This window comes from Leptidea sinapis, chromosome 41 (genome assembly GCF_905404315.1).
Source record: "Leptidea sinapis chromosome 41, ilLepSina1.1, whole genome shotgun sequence".
Classification (NCBI taxonomy): domain Eukaryota; kingdom Metazoa; phylum Arthropoda; class Insecta; order Lepidoptera; family Pieridae; genus Leptidea; species Leptidea sinapis.
The window spans coordinates 6,813,557-6,836,915 of NC_066305.1; the positions used below are offsets into that span (position 1 = coordinate 6,813,557).

General features: G+C 34.0%; 1 protein-coding gene across 3 annotated transcripts in view; it reads right to left on the reverse strand.

The window, feature by feature from the left end:
• The window catches only part of LOC126976607 (inositol-trisphosphate 3-kinase homolog), a 132,313-nt gene that overhangs the window by 14,045 nt on the left and 94,909 nt on the right, over positions 1–23,359 (reverse strand). The window contains exon 1 of one of the 3 annotated variants that reach the window (XM_050825029.1): positions 20,829–21,109. The exons of the other annotated variants lie outside the window; for them this stretch is intronic. Within the exon in view, the coding sequence (XP_050680986.1) occupies positions 20,829–20,996 (168 nt within the window). The 5' untranslated portion in view covers positions 20,997–21,109. Of the gene's footprint in view, positions 1–20,828; positions 21,110–23,359 lie in introns of those variants that run through there. 3 annotated transcript variants of the gene reach the window in all.

Sequence of the window (23,359 nt, forward strand, 5' to 3'; positions counted from 1 at the left end):
TAAGAAAAAAAATCTTGTACATTTTTTGTCATTGAGAGCAGATGTTAAGTGAACGCTATTGTAGCTTTTGGTCAAATCACTGACGATTTGGACTTGACCAAAAATTATAACCGATTTTTGAAAATGCAAATAAAATTGTGGCACTGAAATACTCAAGTGCGTCAGATTATTATACAGACAGTTCATTAATGTCCTTGTCGTCCTGACCCATAATATGACAATTGTGTGGAGACATTCCCTTAACCTGAAGGTTTTAAATTTTTGGTTTGAAACTTTGTGACTTTCCGATTTCCATATGTAATGCTCAAATTGTAAGATTATTGAAATGCACACTTAACTGCATATAATTAATTTACTTTACCTCAATCTGACGCGCTCCAGTTGTTCTAAGTATCGTTTTTTTTTACTAATCTGATCGGTTGCTCTTGACGTTGTTATTCTGACGCACTCGAATAAACCCCAAAATCCCGCGTGGGCTCCTCTACTATAACGTTTGGCACAAGGTTTTTTATGTTATGAGTTATGAGTATTATGACTATTCTTGTGAACAAGCTAGAAAATATTGGAATCAGAGGTATGCCATTAACTCTTTTTAAAGATTACCTTTCTCAAAGAAAACAAAAAGTCAAATTAGAACAGTATTCCAGCGAAGCTACAGAGGTAACATATGGTGTACCTCAGGGTAGCATTTTAGGCCCTACTTTATTCCTAATATATATAAACGAACTGTGCAATCTTAAAATCAATAATGCTAAAATTTTCTCGTACGCTGATGATACAGCCGTTGTCTTTTCTGGAAGTACCTGGACAGATGTAAAAAATAGCGCTGAAAAAGGAATGGCTCAAATATCTGCTTGGCTGAAGTCTAATTTACTCTCATTAAATACTTCTAAAACAAATTATATATGCTTCAGTATTTATAATAACAATCAGACCGATGGCAACTTTACTCTGACAGTTCATGACTGTAAACTTAGCAAACATAATAACTGTAACTGTCCCCAAATCAATAAGTAGACAATTTCAAATATCTAAGAGTCATACTGGATCAGAGGCTCATCTGGTACCCTCACCTTGAGCAACTGGCTGAAAGAGTCAGAAAATTAATCTGGGTTTTTCGCTCGCTGAGGTACGTGGTCCCAAAGAATGACAAATCTGAGAACGATAGTGATTCCTCTAACACTCTGCTAAAGAGGATATATACTGCACTAGTTGAATTTTAGGTAGCCATTATTTTATCTAGCCTATGACAAACTGCTACTTTACCTTGACACTGTGAAACAGCCCCTTAAAGTTCTGTATTTTTATAATCGCCAATAAAATGCTTGTAAATGTCATGCTTTTAATTATATAAGAGTGTGTGTGGTCTGATGCATTTACTGTGGTACTCATACTCTAGCCAGCATCATGTGCAAAAGAGCCTCCCACTGGTGCCTTCTCTTAAATAAAAGTCTCGCAGCAAACTTTAGAAATTCAAATTCATCTCAACACTTTACCGCCTGCCCATAAGTATGTAGATATAATACAATTCACTTCATCGAGTACGGTCTCAGAAATGTTAAAATCAAATGACACCAGGGAATGGGAAATTTAGGTATCTATTCACACAGATGAGCAAACTGATTACAATAAAATATTCCTATATGTGTGCACACGCCATGACACGCGAGTACCTGTCTAAGCGAAATATATTTCATAAGAATACATTAGCTGAAAATTGCTGTCAAAATTTACATGTTGTTACCGTACTCCCCGAACAAAGAGATACCAATTATATTATCTGAAGCAATTAATGTTTTATTAGCGACGCATGACTCGTATGCTTCCTAAATGGGACGCATTTTGACAGTGATTAGTGTTTGTTTACGTAATTACTAAACACTAAGTTTTCTTTTTCTTATTACATTAATAAAATCATCCTTTTTACGTGATTTTAAAATGTCCTACTTAAAGTAACTACGTTATAAAAACGAAACTGATATACTTCAGTCATACGAGTATTATGTTCGTCATCTAGATGACTAGAAGATATACAAGGAAAACTGGCTGAATATCCTGAGGGAGTAGTTTGGCTCGGACCATACAAATCCCTGTTTCGTCCTTTTTTTATGGAAAAGGAGGACAAACGAGCGTACGGGTCACCTGGTATTAAGTGATCACCGCCACCCACGTTCTCTCGTAACACCAGAGGAATCACATGAGCGTTACCGGCCTTTAAGGAAGGTGTACGCTCTTTGTGTCGCTTCTGCAATCAAAGTCAAAATTTCTGATGAAACAACACGTCAAGAAGTGAGCTTCATCATTGGTGAATAAACAGACACCAATTGAAGGTATGTATGTAATATATTGACAAAGTATATAGATATCGTTTGCTGAGTGATAAAATGTTTGACTTTGTTTTACACGAACCATAAAATATGTTGGAAGCTACATTTTCATAAGGATTAACAACAATAAGAATAAAATTGAAATGTTTGTAAAATCAAAACAACAGCTTTTTAAGAAATCGAATTTAAATTTTTACACGATAATTATACCAGAATACCAATTACTTAAAATATTAAACTGACTATTCGTCAATAAATTTGACTAATCATAAATATGAAATGTCACGAAAAATTTTGTCCCGCGCCAACGATTAATATTATAAAACTGCGCTTAGTAACATCCTAACATGACTTTAGCAAATTATCATCTTTTTGAGGCATGTATGTGTGTGTGCTCGCCTACGGTTTATGTAAAAGCTAGTAAATAATCGCATGTCAACCTGTCGCTCAAAAATATCGCTGTTTAGTGCGACGAAACACTTTGATACTTGTATCCATTTAAACTTCGTTGTATTACATCTGGTAAAACGAAAGCAGGTTGTTAACCTAAGCGGCCTTACAAATAAACTAAGTATAAAGGAATAAACGAAGAATTTCTAAAATGTTTACAAATAGACATTTTGCTTATGATTGGTTTATTCGGGTGTATAACGTTTCCCGCATTTATTTGCAAGGCTGCTTGACATTCGGAAAACTTCAGTATTATCATTGTATTGACAGTGTTGTCAGCGATATAGTTAACTTATTGTATATTCTTGGAATATTCTGAGGTATAACCTTATAAGTAATTTATTTGTAAGGTCGCTAAGATTTACAACCCCCTTTCGTTTTACCTTATACCAAGCTTATTTGTAAGGCCGAAGATATTTTGTGCAATTATAAGTGTGTTGTATTGTGTATCTTACTAAACTTATTATAAACGAACAACCCAATTTTGATTAAATTTTGTCTGTGTTTATAAGTTCTTGACTGATTGTGATCTCTCCCATCTGAACGATGGGCTGGGAATTTCTTATCAGTTCTTCTCCCCATGTCACAGCCCCTTTACGAACTGATGTAGCTTCACGATTCACGTTTACCAAGTATTGTTACAATATGTTATGTTATTGTCACTCACAATCGTAAATAAATATATGTCTGTCCTATTCTATACACTATATATACATACGGAGTTCTGGTATTATAAAATCTTGTTTTCATACAGATTTTAGGTATTGCAAATATTGGCAGGCGCGTCGCAGTATACCAAACAACGTGTTTTCATTTTGTTCGTATATTTGATACGCCATCGATGCCTCCTTGTCTTGTTACGAAATAAAGACGCATCCTACAAGGCTATTACGTGCGTCACATTTCACATTATTCAAAAATTGTTTCGACATTTTCAGCGTTTTTATTATTTCTGTTCCTATTGTTTATGAGCAGTGTATAATATCATAATGTCTTCAAATTCTCACATTGGGGTCGGGTCCATCAAGAATAAGAGAGATTGTTTGAGAAGACCGATGCAAGAAACCAAGTAATGAGCCTGGGAAGAAAGACGTAAGGTGTACGGGACGGCCCCCTATTAGATGAACTCATAACTTTTACCAATGAGAGGCCATAGCGTGCACCAGGGTGCGTTTGTCACCCCTCCACCAACATACAATAACCTTTAATGAAAAGTTTCCTAACCTCCTTGCCTCACCAGCACCTAAACTAAAAAAAAAACTAGTAAATATTAAATCCTATTCCTATTAATAATGTTTGCTCATTTTTATATTGAACCATACTTCATTTGTTTTTGCGACAATTTTTATTTCATTATCTATTTCTTCATTTAACCATTATTTAATTTATTTATGATTGTATTCACATCGAATAAAGAACTTTAGAAAATGACGTATAATACGAGGAATCTACTTAACTGTTATTAATCCCGTTTATAATAATATAAATATAATAATAATAACAGCTTGTAAAAAGCAATTAATTGATAGGTTTGACATAATGTTAATTTTATAAGAAAAAAAAAGTATTTGGACCAAAAGGAGGAAGTTCTCAATTCGTCGGTATAATATATAATATAATTATTTCGTAAGTCGGTGTCAGCAAAGGTAGGTCTGTAACTACATACATATGAGGTGAGATGTGCTTGAGTCGCAACGTGAGTAGGCGCGAGGCGAGAGCGGTTTCGATTCCAAAAATAACAATAATCGTAACTAGAATAAGATTTATTAATTCGATTGGCTATGAATACGCAATTATTTGTATACTTTTTATTGCATATTATACCTATCTATTGTTTTGGAATAGCGTTTTTAAAGTCGGTTGTTCTTTTTCCAAAATTTTTTTCCATAATAAAATATTTTAATAATAATTACAACAAGTGCATTGATTCTGTTCCTTTAATATAGGATTGGGCACTCTGATGTATATATGAAATGTTAGTTTTATTTTTCAATATTAAATAATTTGGACATTAGATTGGTACACCTTCAAATCAACTATCATTTATAAGCATGTGAATTACACAAATTAAATTTGAAAACAAAATTTATGGACGATGCGGGACTCGAACTCTCGACCTCTCGCGTTCCATGCGAGCGCTCTTCGACTGAGCCAGCCGTTTGAGTGACGTATCGTTGATAAATCTAATATCAACTGTAAAGTTGTACCTGAGCCACAGCTTGAGAGTTGAACAAGACATGCAAGATTTATCAACGATACGTCACTCGAACCGTTGACTCAGTGGAAGAGCGCTCGCACCGAACGCAAAAGAACGCGGGTTCGAGTCTCGCATCGTTCATAAATTTTGTTTTCCAATTTAATTTGTGTAATTAATCCCAGAAGTGAGGGTTATCACTTTAAAAATAACAAGTAAATTACGTCTACACTCAGCGGTGGATTTACAGTAGGGGCAATTGGGGCAAGTACCCAGGGCGGCAAATTTTTTGGGGCGGCAAAATTTTGTTTTAGTCTTATCAAGATTGCTCAATATAGTTCAATATAATTAATTCTGTTAATTAAAAAATTTGGTTTAATTGATAATTCAAGAAATTCAATTTATCTATTATTTGTTAATTATAATTTTGGCACGTTTAGTTAAAATTAATAATAAAAACGATTTAATAAATTTATTTCCTTGGAGAATTAAAATATATTATATTAACATAGCAATAAACTAGTTATTTTAGTTTTGAAAAATAAAATATATAAACTATAAGTTACAAAAAATAAAATTTGAAAAACAACAAAATTTTATGAACGATGCGGGACTCGAATCCACGACCTTCGGCGTTCCGTGCCGGCGCTCTAAACAACTGAGCTAACCGTTCGAGTGACGTCTCGTTATAAAATTCTGTATGCTTTGTTCAACTCTCAGGTTGTGGCTTCATCTACAGGATCTACTTTACAGTTGATAGCCTGCTCAACCCTAACTATAAGTCCAGTAAAATTCCAGTATTGGAGCGGTTTTTTTTCCGGTGCCCAGGGGCGGCATTAAGTTTAAATCCGGCCCTGTCTACACTATTGTTATAACAAATAAATAAGTGGTTGTGCATTCCTTAGACAGTATAATTTTATTTTAATCCAACATTTTTTCGCTGTTTTTCTATTACATCCCGGGTTATTTTGATTAAATCAGTATTGCTGATAAGTTCCCTGGTGTATATGTAATGTTGATTGTGTAACATATGTATGTCTCGTTTTGTCCTTCGAATTATATTATTGTACAATGACGTTATAACTGGCGCCATGACACCTAGAATATATTTAAAATGCACCTCACCCTCCTTAGTCGACCACATTGCCATAATTGATAAGTAAATTATTCATAGTTAGTCATTACAAGTATGTACGTACATACTTCTACAGTCATTTGTCAATTAATCTATATATACAAAAGAGAATGTATGTTCCCTAATAACTCCTAAACTGTTCCACCGATCTCAAGGAAATCTTTTGTAATAGATTCGTTGAAGCTCAAGGAAGGTTTACATATATAGTTTGTCGTGTCACACCAACGCATTTACCATATCTCTCGAAACGTTTATTGACAGAACAACGTCTGTCGGGTCAGCTAGTTAGGTATAAACAAGAATTCAATTTTATGGTTTGCTAGTATCTAGTCGCGCGCTTAATGTCCGTACGTGACCGCAAAAAAGGCATAAAAAGGAATTTATTTTCTCAAAATTGATTCCTTTAGAATTCTTTTTGATGTCATTTCTAATATACTAGATACTACTACCGCTTCGGAAACAAATGGCGCTGTGAGAGAGAAGAAGCAGCGCGAGAAACTCTCCCAGCATTCTTTTTTTGCGCTCTTTTTAATAAAAATATAATACAATATTGTACTGTCATTCCTATTGCTATAAAATAATCATAATCTAAATTTATTTAAAGAACAGGGGCTGGGACTGTTGATTTCATTATAAAAGTGTATACATTTACCCTTAAAGCTATTATGTATCTTATGAAGCCTACTAGAATTAGTTACAAGCAATCCCTTATTTCTAGTGCTATACTATATACTATCTAAACGCGACGTAAAGTTACTCCAAATTTAAAACTTCTGCTTCAAATGTCTTCATCTTACCATAGTCATTTTAAACATGGAGTTTCTTTCTTGGTCAGACACTCTTGTCAGAGTGCACGTGGTTGCGTAGACGAGGTACACGGTGGGGTATTTTGTGGGTCGATATCCTTTCTGAGGGTAGCTCTCCTGGCAATGTGCTTCCATTTCTGACGGTTAGAGGCGTTGCGAGTACTCTGCACCATGGTGGACTCTGCACCTTTGTGATGACGTCTATCCAACAGGTTGGCGATCGACCGCGTGCTCACTTGCCTTCCACCTGGCCCTGAACTACCAGTCTCTCCATCGAGTTCTCATGTCTAAAGACGTGGCCAAAGTTCGTAAAACGTTCTAGGGACTAATTTTACATTGTGTTTATTTATTATTGACAGAATTGAATATTGGTACTACTTTGGCGATATTAGGCGTCCTGCCGCATATGAACACTTCACGCACAGTTAGTTCTACTACAAAAGCTTTCGAACGACACATATAACACATAAATAATAATAATAATACAATAATGATAAGACATAGTCTGTACAAGCGTGTAGACACACAAAGTGTGCGAAGAGCACCTCTAACGAAGACGGTTTGCGAAAACTGCAGATGTAATTTGAAGATTGGTAATAATCAAACGTATACTTCATTATTACCAAAAATAAATTTAAATTGTGAAATACCTAAACGTACAGCTTATACCAACAACATATTTAAATATAATCGTAGCCGTACTAACCTAGCATAATATATATATCATATCACTCCTGCATCAATCGTATTTGTCGCCAATTTAATACACTTTCTCAAAATAATCAGCAACTCAATTTATTTAGTACTGTGGTTGATGTGTCAACCTGCTTTCGTCATAATGTCATTTACTCCCTGTGTAAGGGAGCTAATTTGTAGAAATTACTATTATTTTTGTTACACTACTTTAAATAATCTGTATGTCTCTAAATCTTTTGTACATGCCAGTTATTGAAATTTTTGTCTTTTAGTTTTAAGTCTTCTTGTTGATATTATTACATTGGTGCATGAAACTTCTTGTCTCGCACAGGAAATTGATTCCACAAAATTGCTGTGCGAGACAAGAAGTTCCTCACATAACGCGTGCTTGTAGGATACAAGACGTCAACACGATGAGGGTAGAATTTCGCAATTTGACGTAATATCCGATGGTGGAGATCGACTACTGGTATCAAACTGATAATCTTTACACCAGGAACAGACATAAGCTTATACTGCCTACCTGTTACCTGTTAGCAAGTTTTGTGGGGCCATGTATATGCTTTTACAACAGGATCCCAGAAAATGTTCAAAACAAAAGTATTAAGTTATTCAAATGAATTGTTAATAAACGTTTGTGTGGTAAGGGTTATTATAACATAAATGGCTTTCTTAATGATACCACAGATTGAGAATGGAGTGACCGCCCTCAGGCTATTAAATAAAAAGTTTAATTGTACAATGTTACTTTGTTACTTTGTAAATGTTACTTTAATTGTATAACATATTTTTGATGAACAAAAAAGCCCGCTGAGTTTGTTGCGCCCATTCTTCTCAGGCCTGAGGCATTCACTATGGAATATGTGGTAGTTTCTTGACTTTCAATAAGTGATGTCACATCCTATTTTGAATAAAAATATTTGAATTTGAATACACTCCTCTGAACACTCCCGTGATAAATGCGGTAGAAGGTATAGAGCGAACCCACATCTCAACACAACGTCAAAGATCGGAGATGACTTGATCAGTGAAGTTAATTATTTGATTATTCAAATAATAAATATAACGGGTGGTAAATGTATCCTTGAACTATATACAAGGATACATTTACATTAATACCTATTAATTGATAAGGCACAATAAATATCAATAGAGAATTGGCAAATATTTCATAGTTTTATAGTTTCATGACTGTTCATACTGTCTGCAATATTAAATACTAAACGTATATAACAAGCGTTTATATTTGATAATTTGTTCAGAGTGAATGGTTAATGACCCAAATGAATATATCCTGTCTGTCTAACGTGGTCCCGCGGGGTGCGGGGGGAGGGGACACGCATCTGTGTCTTCCCACGCGTGCCGATAAAACGTGAACTTATCTCGACCTAACTGACCAGCCAACATAGCTCTGTTAGCTGTGGAAACATTGAGACTTATAGCCTAAACACATGGTCGGATTTGGTACCGCCGCGCGCCCGACCATCGAGCGGTACACAGAACACGTAGGAACTGTACATTGCATTACAATACTGGCTATAAAGTTAGCAAAAAACTTTGAAAATGTTACTCTGCAACTACAGAATGTTTTTGCTATAATGCCAATGATTTTGTTAGGGAACTTTAAGCAACCATTCCATATTCGGATGTTGTTTGGTTACACCCGGTATATATTTATAGGTAGGTACATTTAAATAAAACACTTTTTAAAGGTTTAAAACGCGTGTCATTTGATCTGTTTTTACATTAGATTTTCTGTAAATGTTACATTTTTGTTATTATTTTAGCTAACCCGACGCGGACGTTACAAGATCTTTTCCAGATCTGGTTCACCGGGGGGCTGCAGTTGAAATGAGTCAAGATAGTACGTGTCATAGTTGTCATTATGAAGTTTAGTGCCATTTATTGCCACGGAGGTGATACTTGCAGTGATCGTAGACAGATGTTTTTTGACAAAATTTACTGACAGAATCTTATTCTTTTTAGTATGTGTAGTTTTACATTTTAGTTTTTGAAATAACTGGGCCAAACAGACTTAACATCCTATGGCACAAAGTGACGAGAGAAAGTGCGATGCAGTTCAGAATTATTTTGGATACATTATATATATTATAATCGTTTTGGATTCATTGTGATGCTTCAGGGCGTACCTACCATCAAGTAAACGTCTTACTCAAATCGTTACTTGATTTCATAAAAAAAAGCTTTTGTTCATTAGTACTATCAACTATCAGTAAATTACTCATACATATACTTACCACAAAAGGTATTTAAATAATAAACAAATATAGCAAAAGCCGATGTTGGGCGCGCCGCTTAATATCTAAATCGAAAATAACATTAAGTATTAACATTTAACATGCAACTCATAAGATTTCAAAATATATAAAATTTATTAATAGCCCTTAGTTCATTCACAGCACATATTTCATTTATAATTTCACAGTATTTTGCATAATATTGTGGCAAATAAAAAAGCATATGATAAAAAACAGTTAAGTTTTAAATCATAATTAACACAAATATATTCGTTTAAATCTTTTCACAATATGATTGTTGTATTGTTATATTAATAGCATTTTTGCCAAAAATAATGATAATTTTAAAGAAAATAATAAGAAGTTAATTTGTAACCTATTAATCGTTTGTTTTAAAAAACGTGGTGCACTCAACTGTCATTGATTTACTTACAATTTTTAAAAGTTTAACTTCTTAAGAATCGTTGTGATTTGAATCTTGATGAAACGAAAAAGCGAAACGATCGACACACGAGCAGGTAAATGTATAGGATTCAGCCGGCGAGAGAATGAGACAGACACATAAATTCATAAGATTTAACGTAGGAGAAGGAAGCATTATACAGTGTCTTGGTACCAGGCGATCATAGTTGAAGAAGAGATTGTCTCATGCGAGTATACCTTAATATATTCTGACATCATGCATACGACGTATTACTACATAGACACCAGGAGATTACAAATATGAGAGCGATGATAGTAATGTCTTTCATAGCGGTTGAAATCTTGTCATCCTAGCAACATGTACCAGGACCTCATATGCAGTTTAGAGGTTCATGCACAATGCACATCTTAAAATAATTATACAAGTGCTGACCCGTTTATGTTGTTGTTGTTCGTTGGTGTTCGCGGTTCTATTTGTGCTCTGCTTCGTACCCCCTCCACTCGTGTTTACCAAGGCAAACTCCCATAGTTTGCTTGGGCATTAGCGTTGCACGTGTGTTAATACAGCTTTGTGCGCGCATGCGTAGTACAAAGCTTGAGAAAAGGCATCACAACAACCGCGATGTTTTGTTTACATGTACGTATTATACGTTTGTAGAGATTCTTCATCATTTTATAATAAAATTCTTCATCATTTTTGAAGGTTTCTCTTCTCCCACATGTTTTATTGTACATATAATTTTAAACTTTTCGAGTTTCCCATTTCATAACTTGCAGAATTTGTTGTTACTATGCGTGCAATTTAATAACAGAATATAATATACGAGTAAACGGATCCTAAAAGCTCCATCTCTAAATAGATTTAATTCTAATTTTGCATGAATATTAACAAAATACGACAATGCTACAATTATAATAAATACAATATAACTACCTTCAAACACGCATAGTAGGTATTATTGCTGATAATTTTTTTTTATTGAAGTAGGCGTTACTTTGCGGAAATCCATAATTATAGATATGATTTAAGTTTTCTTTAGTGTTAATTCCGCCAATATATGTTTTTAATCAATTCGACACGTGTTTCGCCTGTACACGAGGCATCCTCAGGACGTGTTGTCTCGCCAAAATCTGGCGCCAGATTTTGGCGAATTTTTTAAAAACAAATATTGGCGGAATTAACACTAAAGAAAACTTAAATCATTTGTATTATTGCTGATACTATATAGCGGCCATGCAAAGGAAAGATATAGAAAGTGCGCAAAACCGAATCCAAGGAAATTTACGTAACCTCAATATTGGATAATAATATATTAATTAATTGAGTGAAAGCAATTTACTAATTAGGTATATGAATATGAACCTAAATTTTAACGTCTGATTTGGTGTTTTTTCTATCAAGAAAACATATTTTTATTGTTTTTCAGCTCTTGTCAATATTATCCTTAGTCAAAAAATGTATGAATATATAAATATTGTCTTTGATATATCACAGCAGATCACATGATGTGCAACAGGGATAAAATAAACAGAAACTTTAGAAGGTAAGCCCTTAAATCACTATTTTAAAGCTGGCAACGCTCCTGTGATTCCTCTGGTGTTTAAGGAGAAATGTGGGCGGCGGTGATCACTTAACATCAGGTGACGCGTACGATCGTTTGTCCTCCTCTTCCATACAATAAACATACCTTTTAAATACATTTGTTAAACATAGCGAACGTTCAGAGTCAATAGTTATAGCCTCTTATATATAAAAATTAAATCTTTTGTAAAAGCAATCTTTCTATTACGCGGTCGTGACTTTCTTTTACGAGCTCAATCATTACTTTTACAGTTTTTGAAAAAAATTTTTAGCAAGTAATTTTCATACATAAAATAAAATTAGATAGATTTTATACGCTTAAAAATAAATAAGTCCGTACGTCTTCGCATTGAATTCAAACCAGATCTAATTTTATTATATTCACATTTAAATTTGTCAAAAATTAAAAATCGAATAGTGTATGAGCGTACGACCCCGTTGCCTAGTTTCGTTGTGAAAAAAGTCCGGTTGCAAAAACGCGCCATTTTCTAAAAAATATAACAGTTTTACTAGTTCCCACAACTGTATTGAAAAACGTCGTGTAATACACGGGTTATTGATAACAAATGATATTAAAAACTCTCGCCTTTGGACAGGGCTTGTTTATTAAAGCTGGTTTGCAATAATCTACTCACCACCCTTAGATAATTTATACATCTAGATATGAGCCTCTTGCTTTTAGACCACTAATAAAAGCAGGCCAGGTTTATTACTATAGTGTGTGTATATATGTGCACCAGCAATTTTTATGTCACTTTGTGTTTTTTTGTTGCATTCTGCTGAAAATAGAGGTTAACTGTCGACCTCAATTTTTTTAGACGTATAAATGGTCTAAGTTTCGACCCTTGTATCACAATGTACTATTGTAGCTTTATGATGGTTGTTCATTATACTACTTATACTGAAGTATAAAATAGAATCCTTTTTAATCAATAAAAGGAAATGGCGAGTTGTTGTTATTATTATAATTAGCAAAACGTATTTGGAATCTGCGCGGCCATTAAAAAGCCAAATGAACGAACAATAGCCGATAATGTAGCAAGGCCGAGATATCGAATTATTAATACGAACTCTAATCAAAAACAAAGTCATGCCGTTGTTGCATACTCATTGCTAATCTACAGGTTAAAGGTGCCAACAAGGAAGCAAGCCGAATGATTTGTGAACACTTCCGCCTGTATCTGTTATCGTGTGTGATGTAAAAGGTAATCGCTAAGCATTACAGTAATATTACTTATAACATAATGCTGTCGGTAAACACATATGCTATTGGACAAGAACTATACAAAGGAATGTTTGTAATTGTGCATTGAATTAAATCTTTTTATTGGATTAAGACTTACCAGTGGGAGGCTCGTTTGCACAGGATGCCGGCTAGATTATGGGTACCACAACGGTGCCTATTTCTACTGTGAAGCAGTAATGTGTAAGCATTACTGTGTTTCGGTCTGAAGGGCGCCGTAGCTAGTGAAATTACTGGGCAAATGAGACTTAAAATCTTATGTCTCAAGGTGACGAGCGCAGTTGTAGTGCCGCTCAGAATTTTTGGGGTTTTTCAAGAATCCTGAGCGCCACTGCATTGTAATGGGCAGGGAGTATCAATCACCATAAGCTGGACGTCCTGCTCGTCTCGACCTTTATTTTCATACAAAAAAAGGCTAGTCAGTTCGAAAACGTGGAAATTCTAGATAAAGCTTCTAAAAATATGAGCGATGGGTCATTTGATTCGATTCAAAGTATCTAAAAAGTTAAACAATTCAGATGAAAAAAGATTTTTTTTATGAAAATAAGTGTCGAGACGAGCAGGACATTCAGCTGATGGTAATTGATACGCGCTACCCATTACAGTGCTGTCCCGCTCAAGAATATTGAACAACCCAAATATTTCCTAATTTGCCCAGTACTTTCACTAGCTACGGCGCCCTTCAGGCCGAAACAGTAATTCTTACACATGACTGCTTCACGGCAGAAAAAGGCGCCGTTGTGGTACCCATAATCTAGCCGGCATCCAGTGCAAACGAACTGGTAAAATATTGTTGATAGCGTTGCTTTTCGTTAGTAACTCAAAAACTTATTATAAACAAAATAATAAACTAGAATTAACTAAAATATATGTATAAGGAAGGCGCCACGGAGACAAAAATATGATTTGTGAAGCACCAAATTAACAAAGCAAAGAATGCGAGAATGTTAAGAAATATGGATTTGTTAGTTAGTTGAAGTTGAAAGTAAAGTATTTTAGTAGCAGTAATGAAGAGGTTTACGGCCGATTTCAATAACGTATCTCTAGTTACGGATACATTGGTGTCACCGTTTAATGATAATATCTTATCTATCCATATTAATGTCCAATAAAGTTATAGTCCAATGCTTTATGTCGAAATGTTATTGAAATGTAAGTAAGCGTAAAAGGATAAATTCGTCTACCTCTAGTATGTTACACTAAGGATAGATTTGTTATTGAAAACGGATTTGCCGATGGCAGTCCTAAGAAAAATAAATATATCGAAAATATCTGCAAATAAAATGTTACTTAATATAAAATTAAATTTTAATTCACTATTGTTTATTATATCCTCAAATATAGTATTGCAAATTGTCATTATTCTGCTTAACTCCCATACGTCTCAACGTGCAATAAGGATCTTTATTCCAAAAAGTGTGTACTCGATAAAACCTTCTTGTAAAACTATCGACATGGGAAAGTCGAATGAGCGGTGATTGTTAACTTATCATTAATCTGTGATCTACTCGTTTGAAGTCCTAACTCTTATGAGACTTGTTTAGAGATGGCTATAATAATAGTCATCTCTCGATTAACGCTCGAAATTAAAAAGATACATCGTTATCAATACGTCAAACGGATCGCTATAATATATTATTTTTATATCATATGTTTATCGTTTCACAATTATATATTTAGACATTATCATATATTATGCGTTCATGTTTGGGGCAGATAAAAGTCATCTTTTAGAAGTAAACTAATCTACGCACGCTAAGCCCTTTATTTTTTGGATACCGAATGGCACTGAGCTGTCACGCTCATAACGCTTGTTCGGGTAATAACGTCCCGAGTGGCCTAAGGGAGCACAATCAACTAATGTAAATTTCACTACTTTATGAAATTCGAACAAAAAATAAATTTATTGCGTAATATTACCCTCGCTTTTGGTGTTATTTTCACTTATTTCTAGTTTTAAGAGACACATTTTTTTTTATTTTGTGTGGCATTAAAAGAAAATTAACCCCAGTAATATTGATTCCCAATCTCTATAGATTATGATACGATGCTATCATCGTTTCCATCCAAGCTACAGCATCTCCCCCAGGCTAACTGTTTCTGAGAAGTGAATAAGGACTTTGGAGGGGAGACTCCATAGAATTCTGTTGGGAGTTCCTTCCTTCCTTGAGAGGAACCTTCCAGATGGTGCAAGGAGGCACCTACACATAAAAGGATTTAGTATGTAGCGTTATTAGTATGTATGTGTGACAATCGATGATATATCCTTGCTGCGGTCGAATCTACATCTGCTTAATAGGAACTAGTCTCATTCTCATTTCAAAAATATTTTGATTTGTCAGTGTGTAATGCACATGCTAATACAGAAACCTAGTACAGAAACCATGGCTCCTACAAAGAAATTACTTACTAGTAATAAGTTCCGCATTGCTCAGAGGGTTATGGGAAAAGTAATGCTTCGAATCCCATGCGCGACCAAAAACGCAATGAATGGATCCGAAGTAAACAATATCATTGCAGTCATAGTGGAGAAAAAGTGTAAGTTGAAGAGACTCATTGCGAGAATAGACATGAGTCTTTGGACAAGAATAGTCCTTGAATGGAAAAGTAGAGCCAGATAATAAAATTTCCTTTAATAATTTATATATTTATATTATAATTGTCTTATTTCATAAAAAAAATATAAGTGATCCTAAAAGTTAAGGTAAAGAAACAAATAAAATATTAAATAGAATATAAAAATATTTTTTACCATAGGGAGTAAAAAATTGTAACAACACTAATTGGTAAACGTCATGAAGCTACATCAGTTCGTAAAGGGGATATAGGGAGAAGAATAAGAAGAAACTCTCAGACCATTTTGAAATCATTTTAACAAAATTGCTCATTCCTACTTAATAAAATTGTATAATTTTAGTTGTCCTGCGCAGAACCAGACATTAATTATACATTAATGTCATCTATATAATCTGCCATACTTTAGTAAGCCTTCTTTGTCAAAGAAGCTTTGATATATTTCTCTAATTTGTGCTAAGTGAGACTTTATAAGTATAATCCAGTTAGACCAGTAGAAGCCGCAGCAGACCACCACGTCGCTGGGTGGACGTCATCCAACGTCACGAAGGTTCAGACTGGACGAGACAAGATCGCCGGTTATGAAGGAAAAGAGAGGAGATTTGCATCCAATACTGGATCAGCAAAATGCTTAAATCATGATGATATTTACAAGATTAAAATAGAACTAGCCCTTGTCAGCTGTTTAAGGATTAATAAGGTACTAAGCTGTTTTCAACTGAACAATATCAATAAGATTTTCTTTCTTATCATATTATCCGAGTTACTTTAGTTGGTACTGGGGCTACTGCTTCGACTGGCGAAGACAGCAAACGTCGCAAATATGTCGGTCTCAGTGAGTCTTACATCTTTGTGCCGTTTGGTGTTGAGACACTTGGCACGTGGAGCCCAGCGCGGAGAATGTAAAAAGAACGGAATCTTTAAAGGGCTACTGGCAACCATTTCGGTCAACGGATCAGCGTATCTAGCCAGCGCGGAAACGCTGGCGGTATTCTTTATACAATTTCCCGTAAAGATAGTTTTAATTTAATGTTATCATAGTATTGTAAATATAGTAATTATATTGTTTTTTGTCTAAAAATAATTATTTTTCAAAGTTACAATAACATGTTATTGTTGTAGCAATATAAAAGTTAATAATGCCAAGATTTCGCAACATAACATTATTCTCAAGCAAGGCCTCCCACGTTATTCTAATGTTCATAACATTGCGAATTCTAATGACGTAGGTAAATAGATAAATATTAAATTACTACGCGACTACCGTTTTATGACCGAATGAAAAATAAAAGTATCATGTTATCATACTAATTAGTAATTACATTATATTTTAGCTGCCTAACACTTTAGATTTTTTTTCACACTAAATTTTTCATATTTGTCATTGATATTAAATTAAGGATCCGTGTTGGAACTGTGTAAAATAACAAATACGTTTATTAACTACTGATACAAAAACTCTTGTGTTCACTAACGTGTGAATACAATAATTTTTTCACTTCTCATGCTCTGAAATTGCTTATTTGTGCATGATATAGGCTGCACAAAATCGATTTTTTTGCACAAGTGCATTAACGTATCTACTCATAAATGTATATCAAGGCAAAGATTATGAGCCATACAGACAAACACAATAAAAAGTTCAGAGATAGAATTTGTTATTTAATGACATTTACTTTAATTTATTTGCATTTGCCTCATCATAAAAGATATTATAATTAAAATACGGTAGGTTATTTAATTAATTAAAAAATATATATATTACAAAATTAATAAGTATAATAGTAGGCGGTATAGGTCTGGACCCCAAGCCTAATATCAATGTCGTAAGATTAAAAAAAAATGCGGGAAACAGGTCTTGTTTTTTCGTGCGTTTATTAATTTCTTCAAATTTGCTAAAATTGTTAAAAATGTCCATGTTATACTACTGTTTTATTTCCTCGCAATCGAAATGAAAAGCAGAGTTTATAACTCGTCCACAAAACCATTTTATCCTCGACATTACTATCACTACTACTACTATGCGAAAAGTCTCGGATAAAAATGATTCAATTTGTGCACTCGTAAAATCTACTATTGTATCATAAGGACCTAGCACAATATGTTTGTGATTCAGACAAGCTGAAGCAAAATATTTATGAACTTGATGTCGACAGAGAAAGTGGAACATAAGGTGATTTTTCTTTATATTTAAAATTGTTGGTATGGAGCTCAGCCACAGAGCAAAACTGAACTCGAAAACGTAAAATATTTAAGTGTATCTTAGACATTTTCATCGCTTCTTTTTATTCAGTTTATTTAAGTCTAACCAATTTTCCCAGAGAAGTAGATTTACATTTTTTTACACATGGATCACAGACAATTTTATTTATTTATTTTTTATTTATTTAGAGCAATTAGAGAGATTTATTTATTTATTAGTAACAAGACCATCGGCTCAAATCAAAATACAATAAAAGAAGAATATTTAAATCATATTTCAATATACTCGATTGTATGAAAAACCCTCGTTAGGTTTATGGTTTTCCATAAACCTAACATTTGCAACAGATCTAACATCACTTAAATCACGTTACAAACTTTAATGTTTGATGGCGACATTGTAAATAGATTTTAAGTTGGACTTCATACAACACTTCTTAATTTTTTGGTGTTTACCTGGTAATTGTATGTTATATAATACCTTTTGTAATATACACTTAATCATTCCCTATTATAATTAAAATATGGTTCAAATAATTTACTTTCTCCTACACTTTTGTGTTGTATACATCTTCTACATTCAATTTATGTTGATCAATAAAATGATATTCTGATTACCTGTGGGAGGTGTACACACCGGCGCTTATTTCTGTCGTAAGCATTGTGTTTCGGTCTGAAAGGCGCTGTGGCTAGTGAAATTAATGGGGAAATGAGACTTAACATCTTATGTCTCAAGGTGACGGCGAAATTGTGGTGCCGCTCAGAATTTTTGGGTTTTTCAATAATCCTGAGCGGTACTTCATTGTAATGGGCAGGGCTTATCAATAACCATCAGCTGAAAGTCCTGCTCGTCTCGTCACTTATTGTTATAAAAAAATTCTAATCCTTCTAAATCATTAATATGGGTACCCTTGATGTATAGAGGTACATCCCTGAACATCACGTTATGTCTCTCCTAACTCTTTAAATTTATGCAGATTCAATATTTTAAAGTAATAAATTTCATTTATATTTCCTCCTACAAATATCTTCCCTTTCTCGGCGTGCGTCCGTGCAGAATTGGATGTCGCTATGCCAACTTAATGACTGACAGGCTTGCCCTGCATGTTTCAGTATGACAACTCTCTCTGTTATCCCTACTTAAACATTTTATTGAGATAAAACCTTTAGTTGCAAATGCATAGGGCATCTACTAGTATTTAGACATATGCACATATACAATAATTTTAAAATAATAAGATAAGTCTTGACTCTAGGTAGTGAGGCAAGTGATAGGAAGCCTATTCGGTCATAGGAAGTCAACTGATAGACAGTCTGCCAATAGCGAGCAAGAGGTTTTGAATCGCAATAAAAGAAAAAACGTCATAAATGCTTATAAATATTAAATTCAAACTTCATATAAGTCAGAATAACAATTCTATGAGAGATGTAATATATTCAATTCGACCGATAAATAAAAGGAATCCGGTTAACGAGTGACGCACACATAAATTTTCGTCCGCCTCAGTTGTATTGTTTGATAACTGTGTGTAATGTTCTGTCTAAGCATTTACAATGATATCAGCAAAAACCATTTCTTTGCATAAAAGTCAAAATACCTTCTTAATAACGGAATGTTTTCTCTAAAATTTTCCTTAATTTAGGGGTGGCCCATACAGTGTTAGCTTTATTGTCTAAAGTATGAAAAGAAACGCCACATTTATGAATTTATATTTATACTCAAATTACTTAAAAAATATAGACATCCGTTTGCATGCTCTGGACCGAATCTATCCTGTTTTTTTATTTTAAATAAGTTTTCAACAACCAATGCCTAAAATCATAATAATGTCCTACCAGGATCAAACTACATAATTTTGTACCCAATATCTGTAAGTATATAATATTTTCGTGTCAGAATGTGAGTTGCCTAAATCATTCGAAACGGACTGATCGATTTTTATGAAAATTTATATGTATATTTGGTCTGAGAATCGGTCGTAATCTATTGATATACCCCAAAAAAAATTGTTTTGCATCTTTTTTTATTAATTTATATGGCAATACAACATCTGTCGCGTCAGTTAGTAATATTATACCTAAAGATACTTTTATGGTTAACCAAGTTGAAATTTGCATATCTTCGCCAATCAAGTCTAGTAAGATGACCTCCCAGTGGTACTGTTTGCATAATATAGGTGGATCTGAACTTAAATAATGTGATTCTATTATATCTAGAATTAAATTATATGAATTATAATCATATGTTTGTTGGGCTAATCTAAAAATATCCTAAAAAATTTCATCATAATCTGTCCTGGATACGTTTTGGACTCAATAAATATACAAATCCACACACGTTTCACATTTTATGTAATATTTATATTGTTAATGTAAAAGTTCAATACTCTTATGATTATGTTCTTTGCATTAAGTAAACATTGGAATTTTTTAAAGAAAACCGATAGTGAAAGAAAAAGTGATTTTGACTTAAGTCAGTCTATTTAAAATTAGGTTTAATACGATCTAAAATATTTTAGGGATAATCGTAAACGTAAACTGTAGCCTCTTTTTATTAGATTACGTCTAAAATAAATAAAACTTTAGTCATATAATATAAAAGATGAATTCTTTGGATTGTATTGCCAGAAAACTCCAATACAACTTAATTAAATAACAAGAAAACACTTATTTAGTTTAATTTAATTAAGTACGGAACACTTGATAGAAAACCTGGACTCGCGATTGACTGGACTTTTAATTGAACTGATATTTGTTATCCAAGCACGTTGCATTATTTACTGAATGACAAAGAATTACTACTTCAAAATGAATCCTATTTGAATGAATTTAATTTACATAAAGGTGACTGAACCGCGGATAAATTACAAAAATTCCTCCTTGTCCCGAATACACTCGACAACAATAAATCCTAGAGTTAATGACACAATTTTCTTACTTTTTCTTTCGTTGTCAATTGCTTGAACTCGATAAGTCTCTGGTACTGGCGCAGCGCTCTCATGTAGAGTCTTACGGGAAGGTCGAGTGGCATCGACATTGAGTCTCCGCGCTGGGACGCCACGCCAGTCCCACTCATCACGTATCCACACTTGTTCACAACATCCATATGTACACAGCACAAATCCTTCACAAATTAATGTGCTAATCGCGCGTCCGAAGTGAACGTTGCTCCCTCGCAACACTGACGTACCCGCCGCGCGCGCATGCGTACAAACCGATATTACAACGCTTGCAAAAAGGAAACTCGACTCGTCCGCGGTCCAAGTGACTTTCCCTACCATCTAGGCCGTCGATCTGACCTGGTTTTACTATAAATAACTCCGGGCAGTCTAACCGGCATGAATTAAAACAAGACGATAATTGTTGAATACAACTTATAAGAGTTTTAATTTAAAACTCATAACACAAAGGACAATTCATGTAAATTATAACAACAAACGTATAATATGCCTTATCTAGAATCTTTTAATTTGCTTCATCTATTAATTTTTAAGCAGCTGATGGAAAATAAATAGAATTACTCACAGATTGACTGCTTTCTAACATCACACTGAATAACTTAAGCATCCTACATCGATACTTCAAAGGTTACCAAAGTAAACGGAAATTAAAAATTATATCGTGCATTACGTGAAGTAAAAAGTTTAACGAAAAATATAAAACGAGGAGTTTGAGGTGGTTAACTGGCAAAATAAGGAAGCATGTAGATGAAGAACTGATATAGTGATTGGATCCTCTGATAATCTGCCTTTCCCTGGCAAAACGGAAGTCAATGAATCCGTCCGAACTGTAGCAATGAAAGTTATCAGAATCGCAATAAGAATAAACTTCAACTATATGGAGGATTTGCATATTAAGTGTTTTAAAAATACCAGGCAAAAACTATAGGTAACTAGAAAGACTATAACAGAGGTCCCACCAAATTCAAGCATGTAGGGGTACTTCAGCGAACATAAATACATGGAAAACGAGGTCATGATTCAGATTCACCACATTATAGACAACTATACACTACAAAGAAGTGTAAAGGTTGTCCTTTCACAAGGTTTTAATATCTAACTGAATGGAAATGGGAATACCTACTTCCATTCAGTTCAAATCTTTCTGTATGACAGCCAAGCCTGGACACTGGAAGAAGATTTAATTATTATATTTAACTATTTATCAATTAATATAGATTTATTGCGCTATCGTACATTTATAGTACATTAAAAATTTAACACTTCAGAACTATTGCAATTATTTTTCATTAAATAAATCAATAATAAACTGTAAAAATATTTCACGGCTGATATTAGATCCTTCGATCTCGCGGTGTTTCGGCTTCCCAGATGATTGAAGCACTGGTCGGATGACCGTATGATCATTAAGTTGAAATAGTCGAACTATAATAAGTTTAGAAATTTAAATCTTTCATCCATAATTTCAACTACTGTCTTACGAATTTTCGATCAGGCTACGTGTCCTGATGCGTGTTTAACATTTTGTACCCCAAGAAAAGTGCTGAACGCCGCTAAAGTAGTTTTCACTTCAAAAATAGTACTAGTTTTAATAACATAGGGAGACATTATACACATAAAAAGGGGAAGACCATACATGATGCAGAAATATATATTTCATTCACTTCGTAATCACTCTACTATACAATAGTACATCTGCAGCACAAAAACTTTACTAACATCGACTGCGTATATTTTTGAAACAATGTATTCTCTCAATGACACAACTCTCAGTCATATAAGTGCAGCTGCGAACGTGCTGTCTAAGCCACCGGAAGTAGCAGATAAGCTGTGTATACGTAAGAGATAAACATACATAATATATTTAATGTTATATGATTACCACAACTCACGTTGTATTGTCATGAATATGTATCTAAGTAATTTGAATATGTAAAGTATTGAAGCCCTAATTTCACCGTGGAACCTGAAGCGATTTTTGAAATTGAAGAAAAACATTTCAACTGTTTCATCTCAATATATTCTTGATAATGTTGTGTATGTTTATAGGCGCCTATTTCTGCCGTGAAGCAGTAATGTGTAAGCATTACTGTGGTTCGGTCTGAAGGGCGCCGTAGCTAGTGAAATTACTGGGCAAATGAGACTTAACATCTTAAGTCTCAAGGTTACGAACGCAGTTGTAGTGCTGCTCAGACTTTTTGGGTACTTCAAGCGGCACTGAATTGTAATGGGCAGGGTTCATCAATTACCATCAGCTAAACGTCCTGAATTTGCTAGTTGCTATGATAAGTAAGAGAGTTTGCTATGATAAGTTGTATACTGCAAATGTGTCCATTATTTACGACTCATACACCAACATTAAGAAAACAACTAACAGGATTTATTTTAATTTTCAAATAGCCGGATAATTTAAAGGTAACACGTCTAAGAATTCAAAATTATTTAAGCTCAGTAAACATTAATACGCATATTTACCGAGCACACCACCAATTATCTAAAGTAAATATCA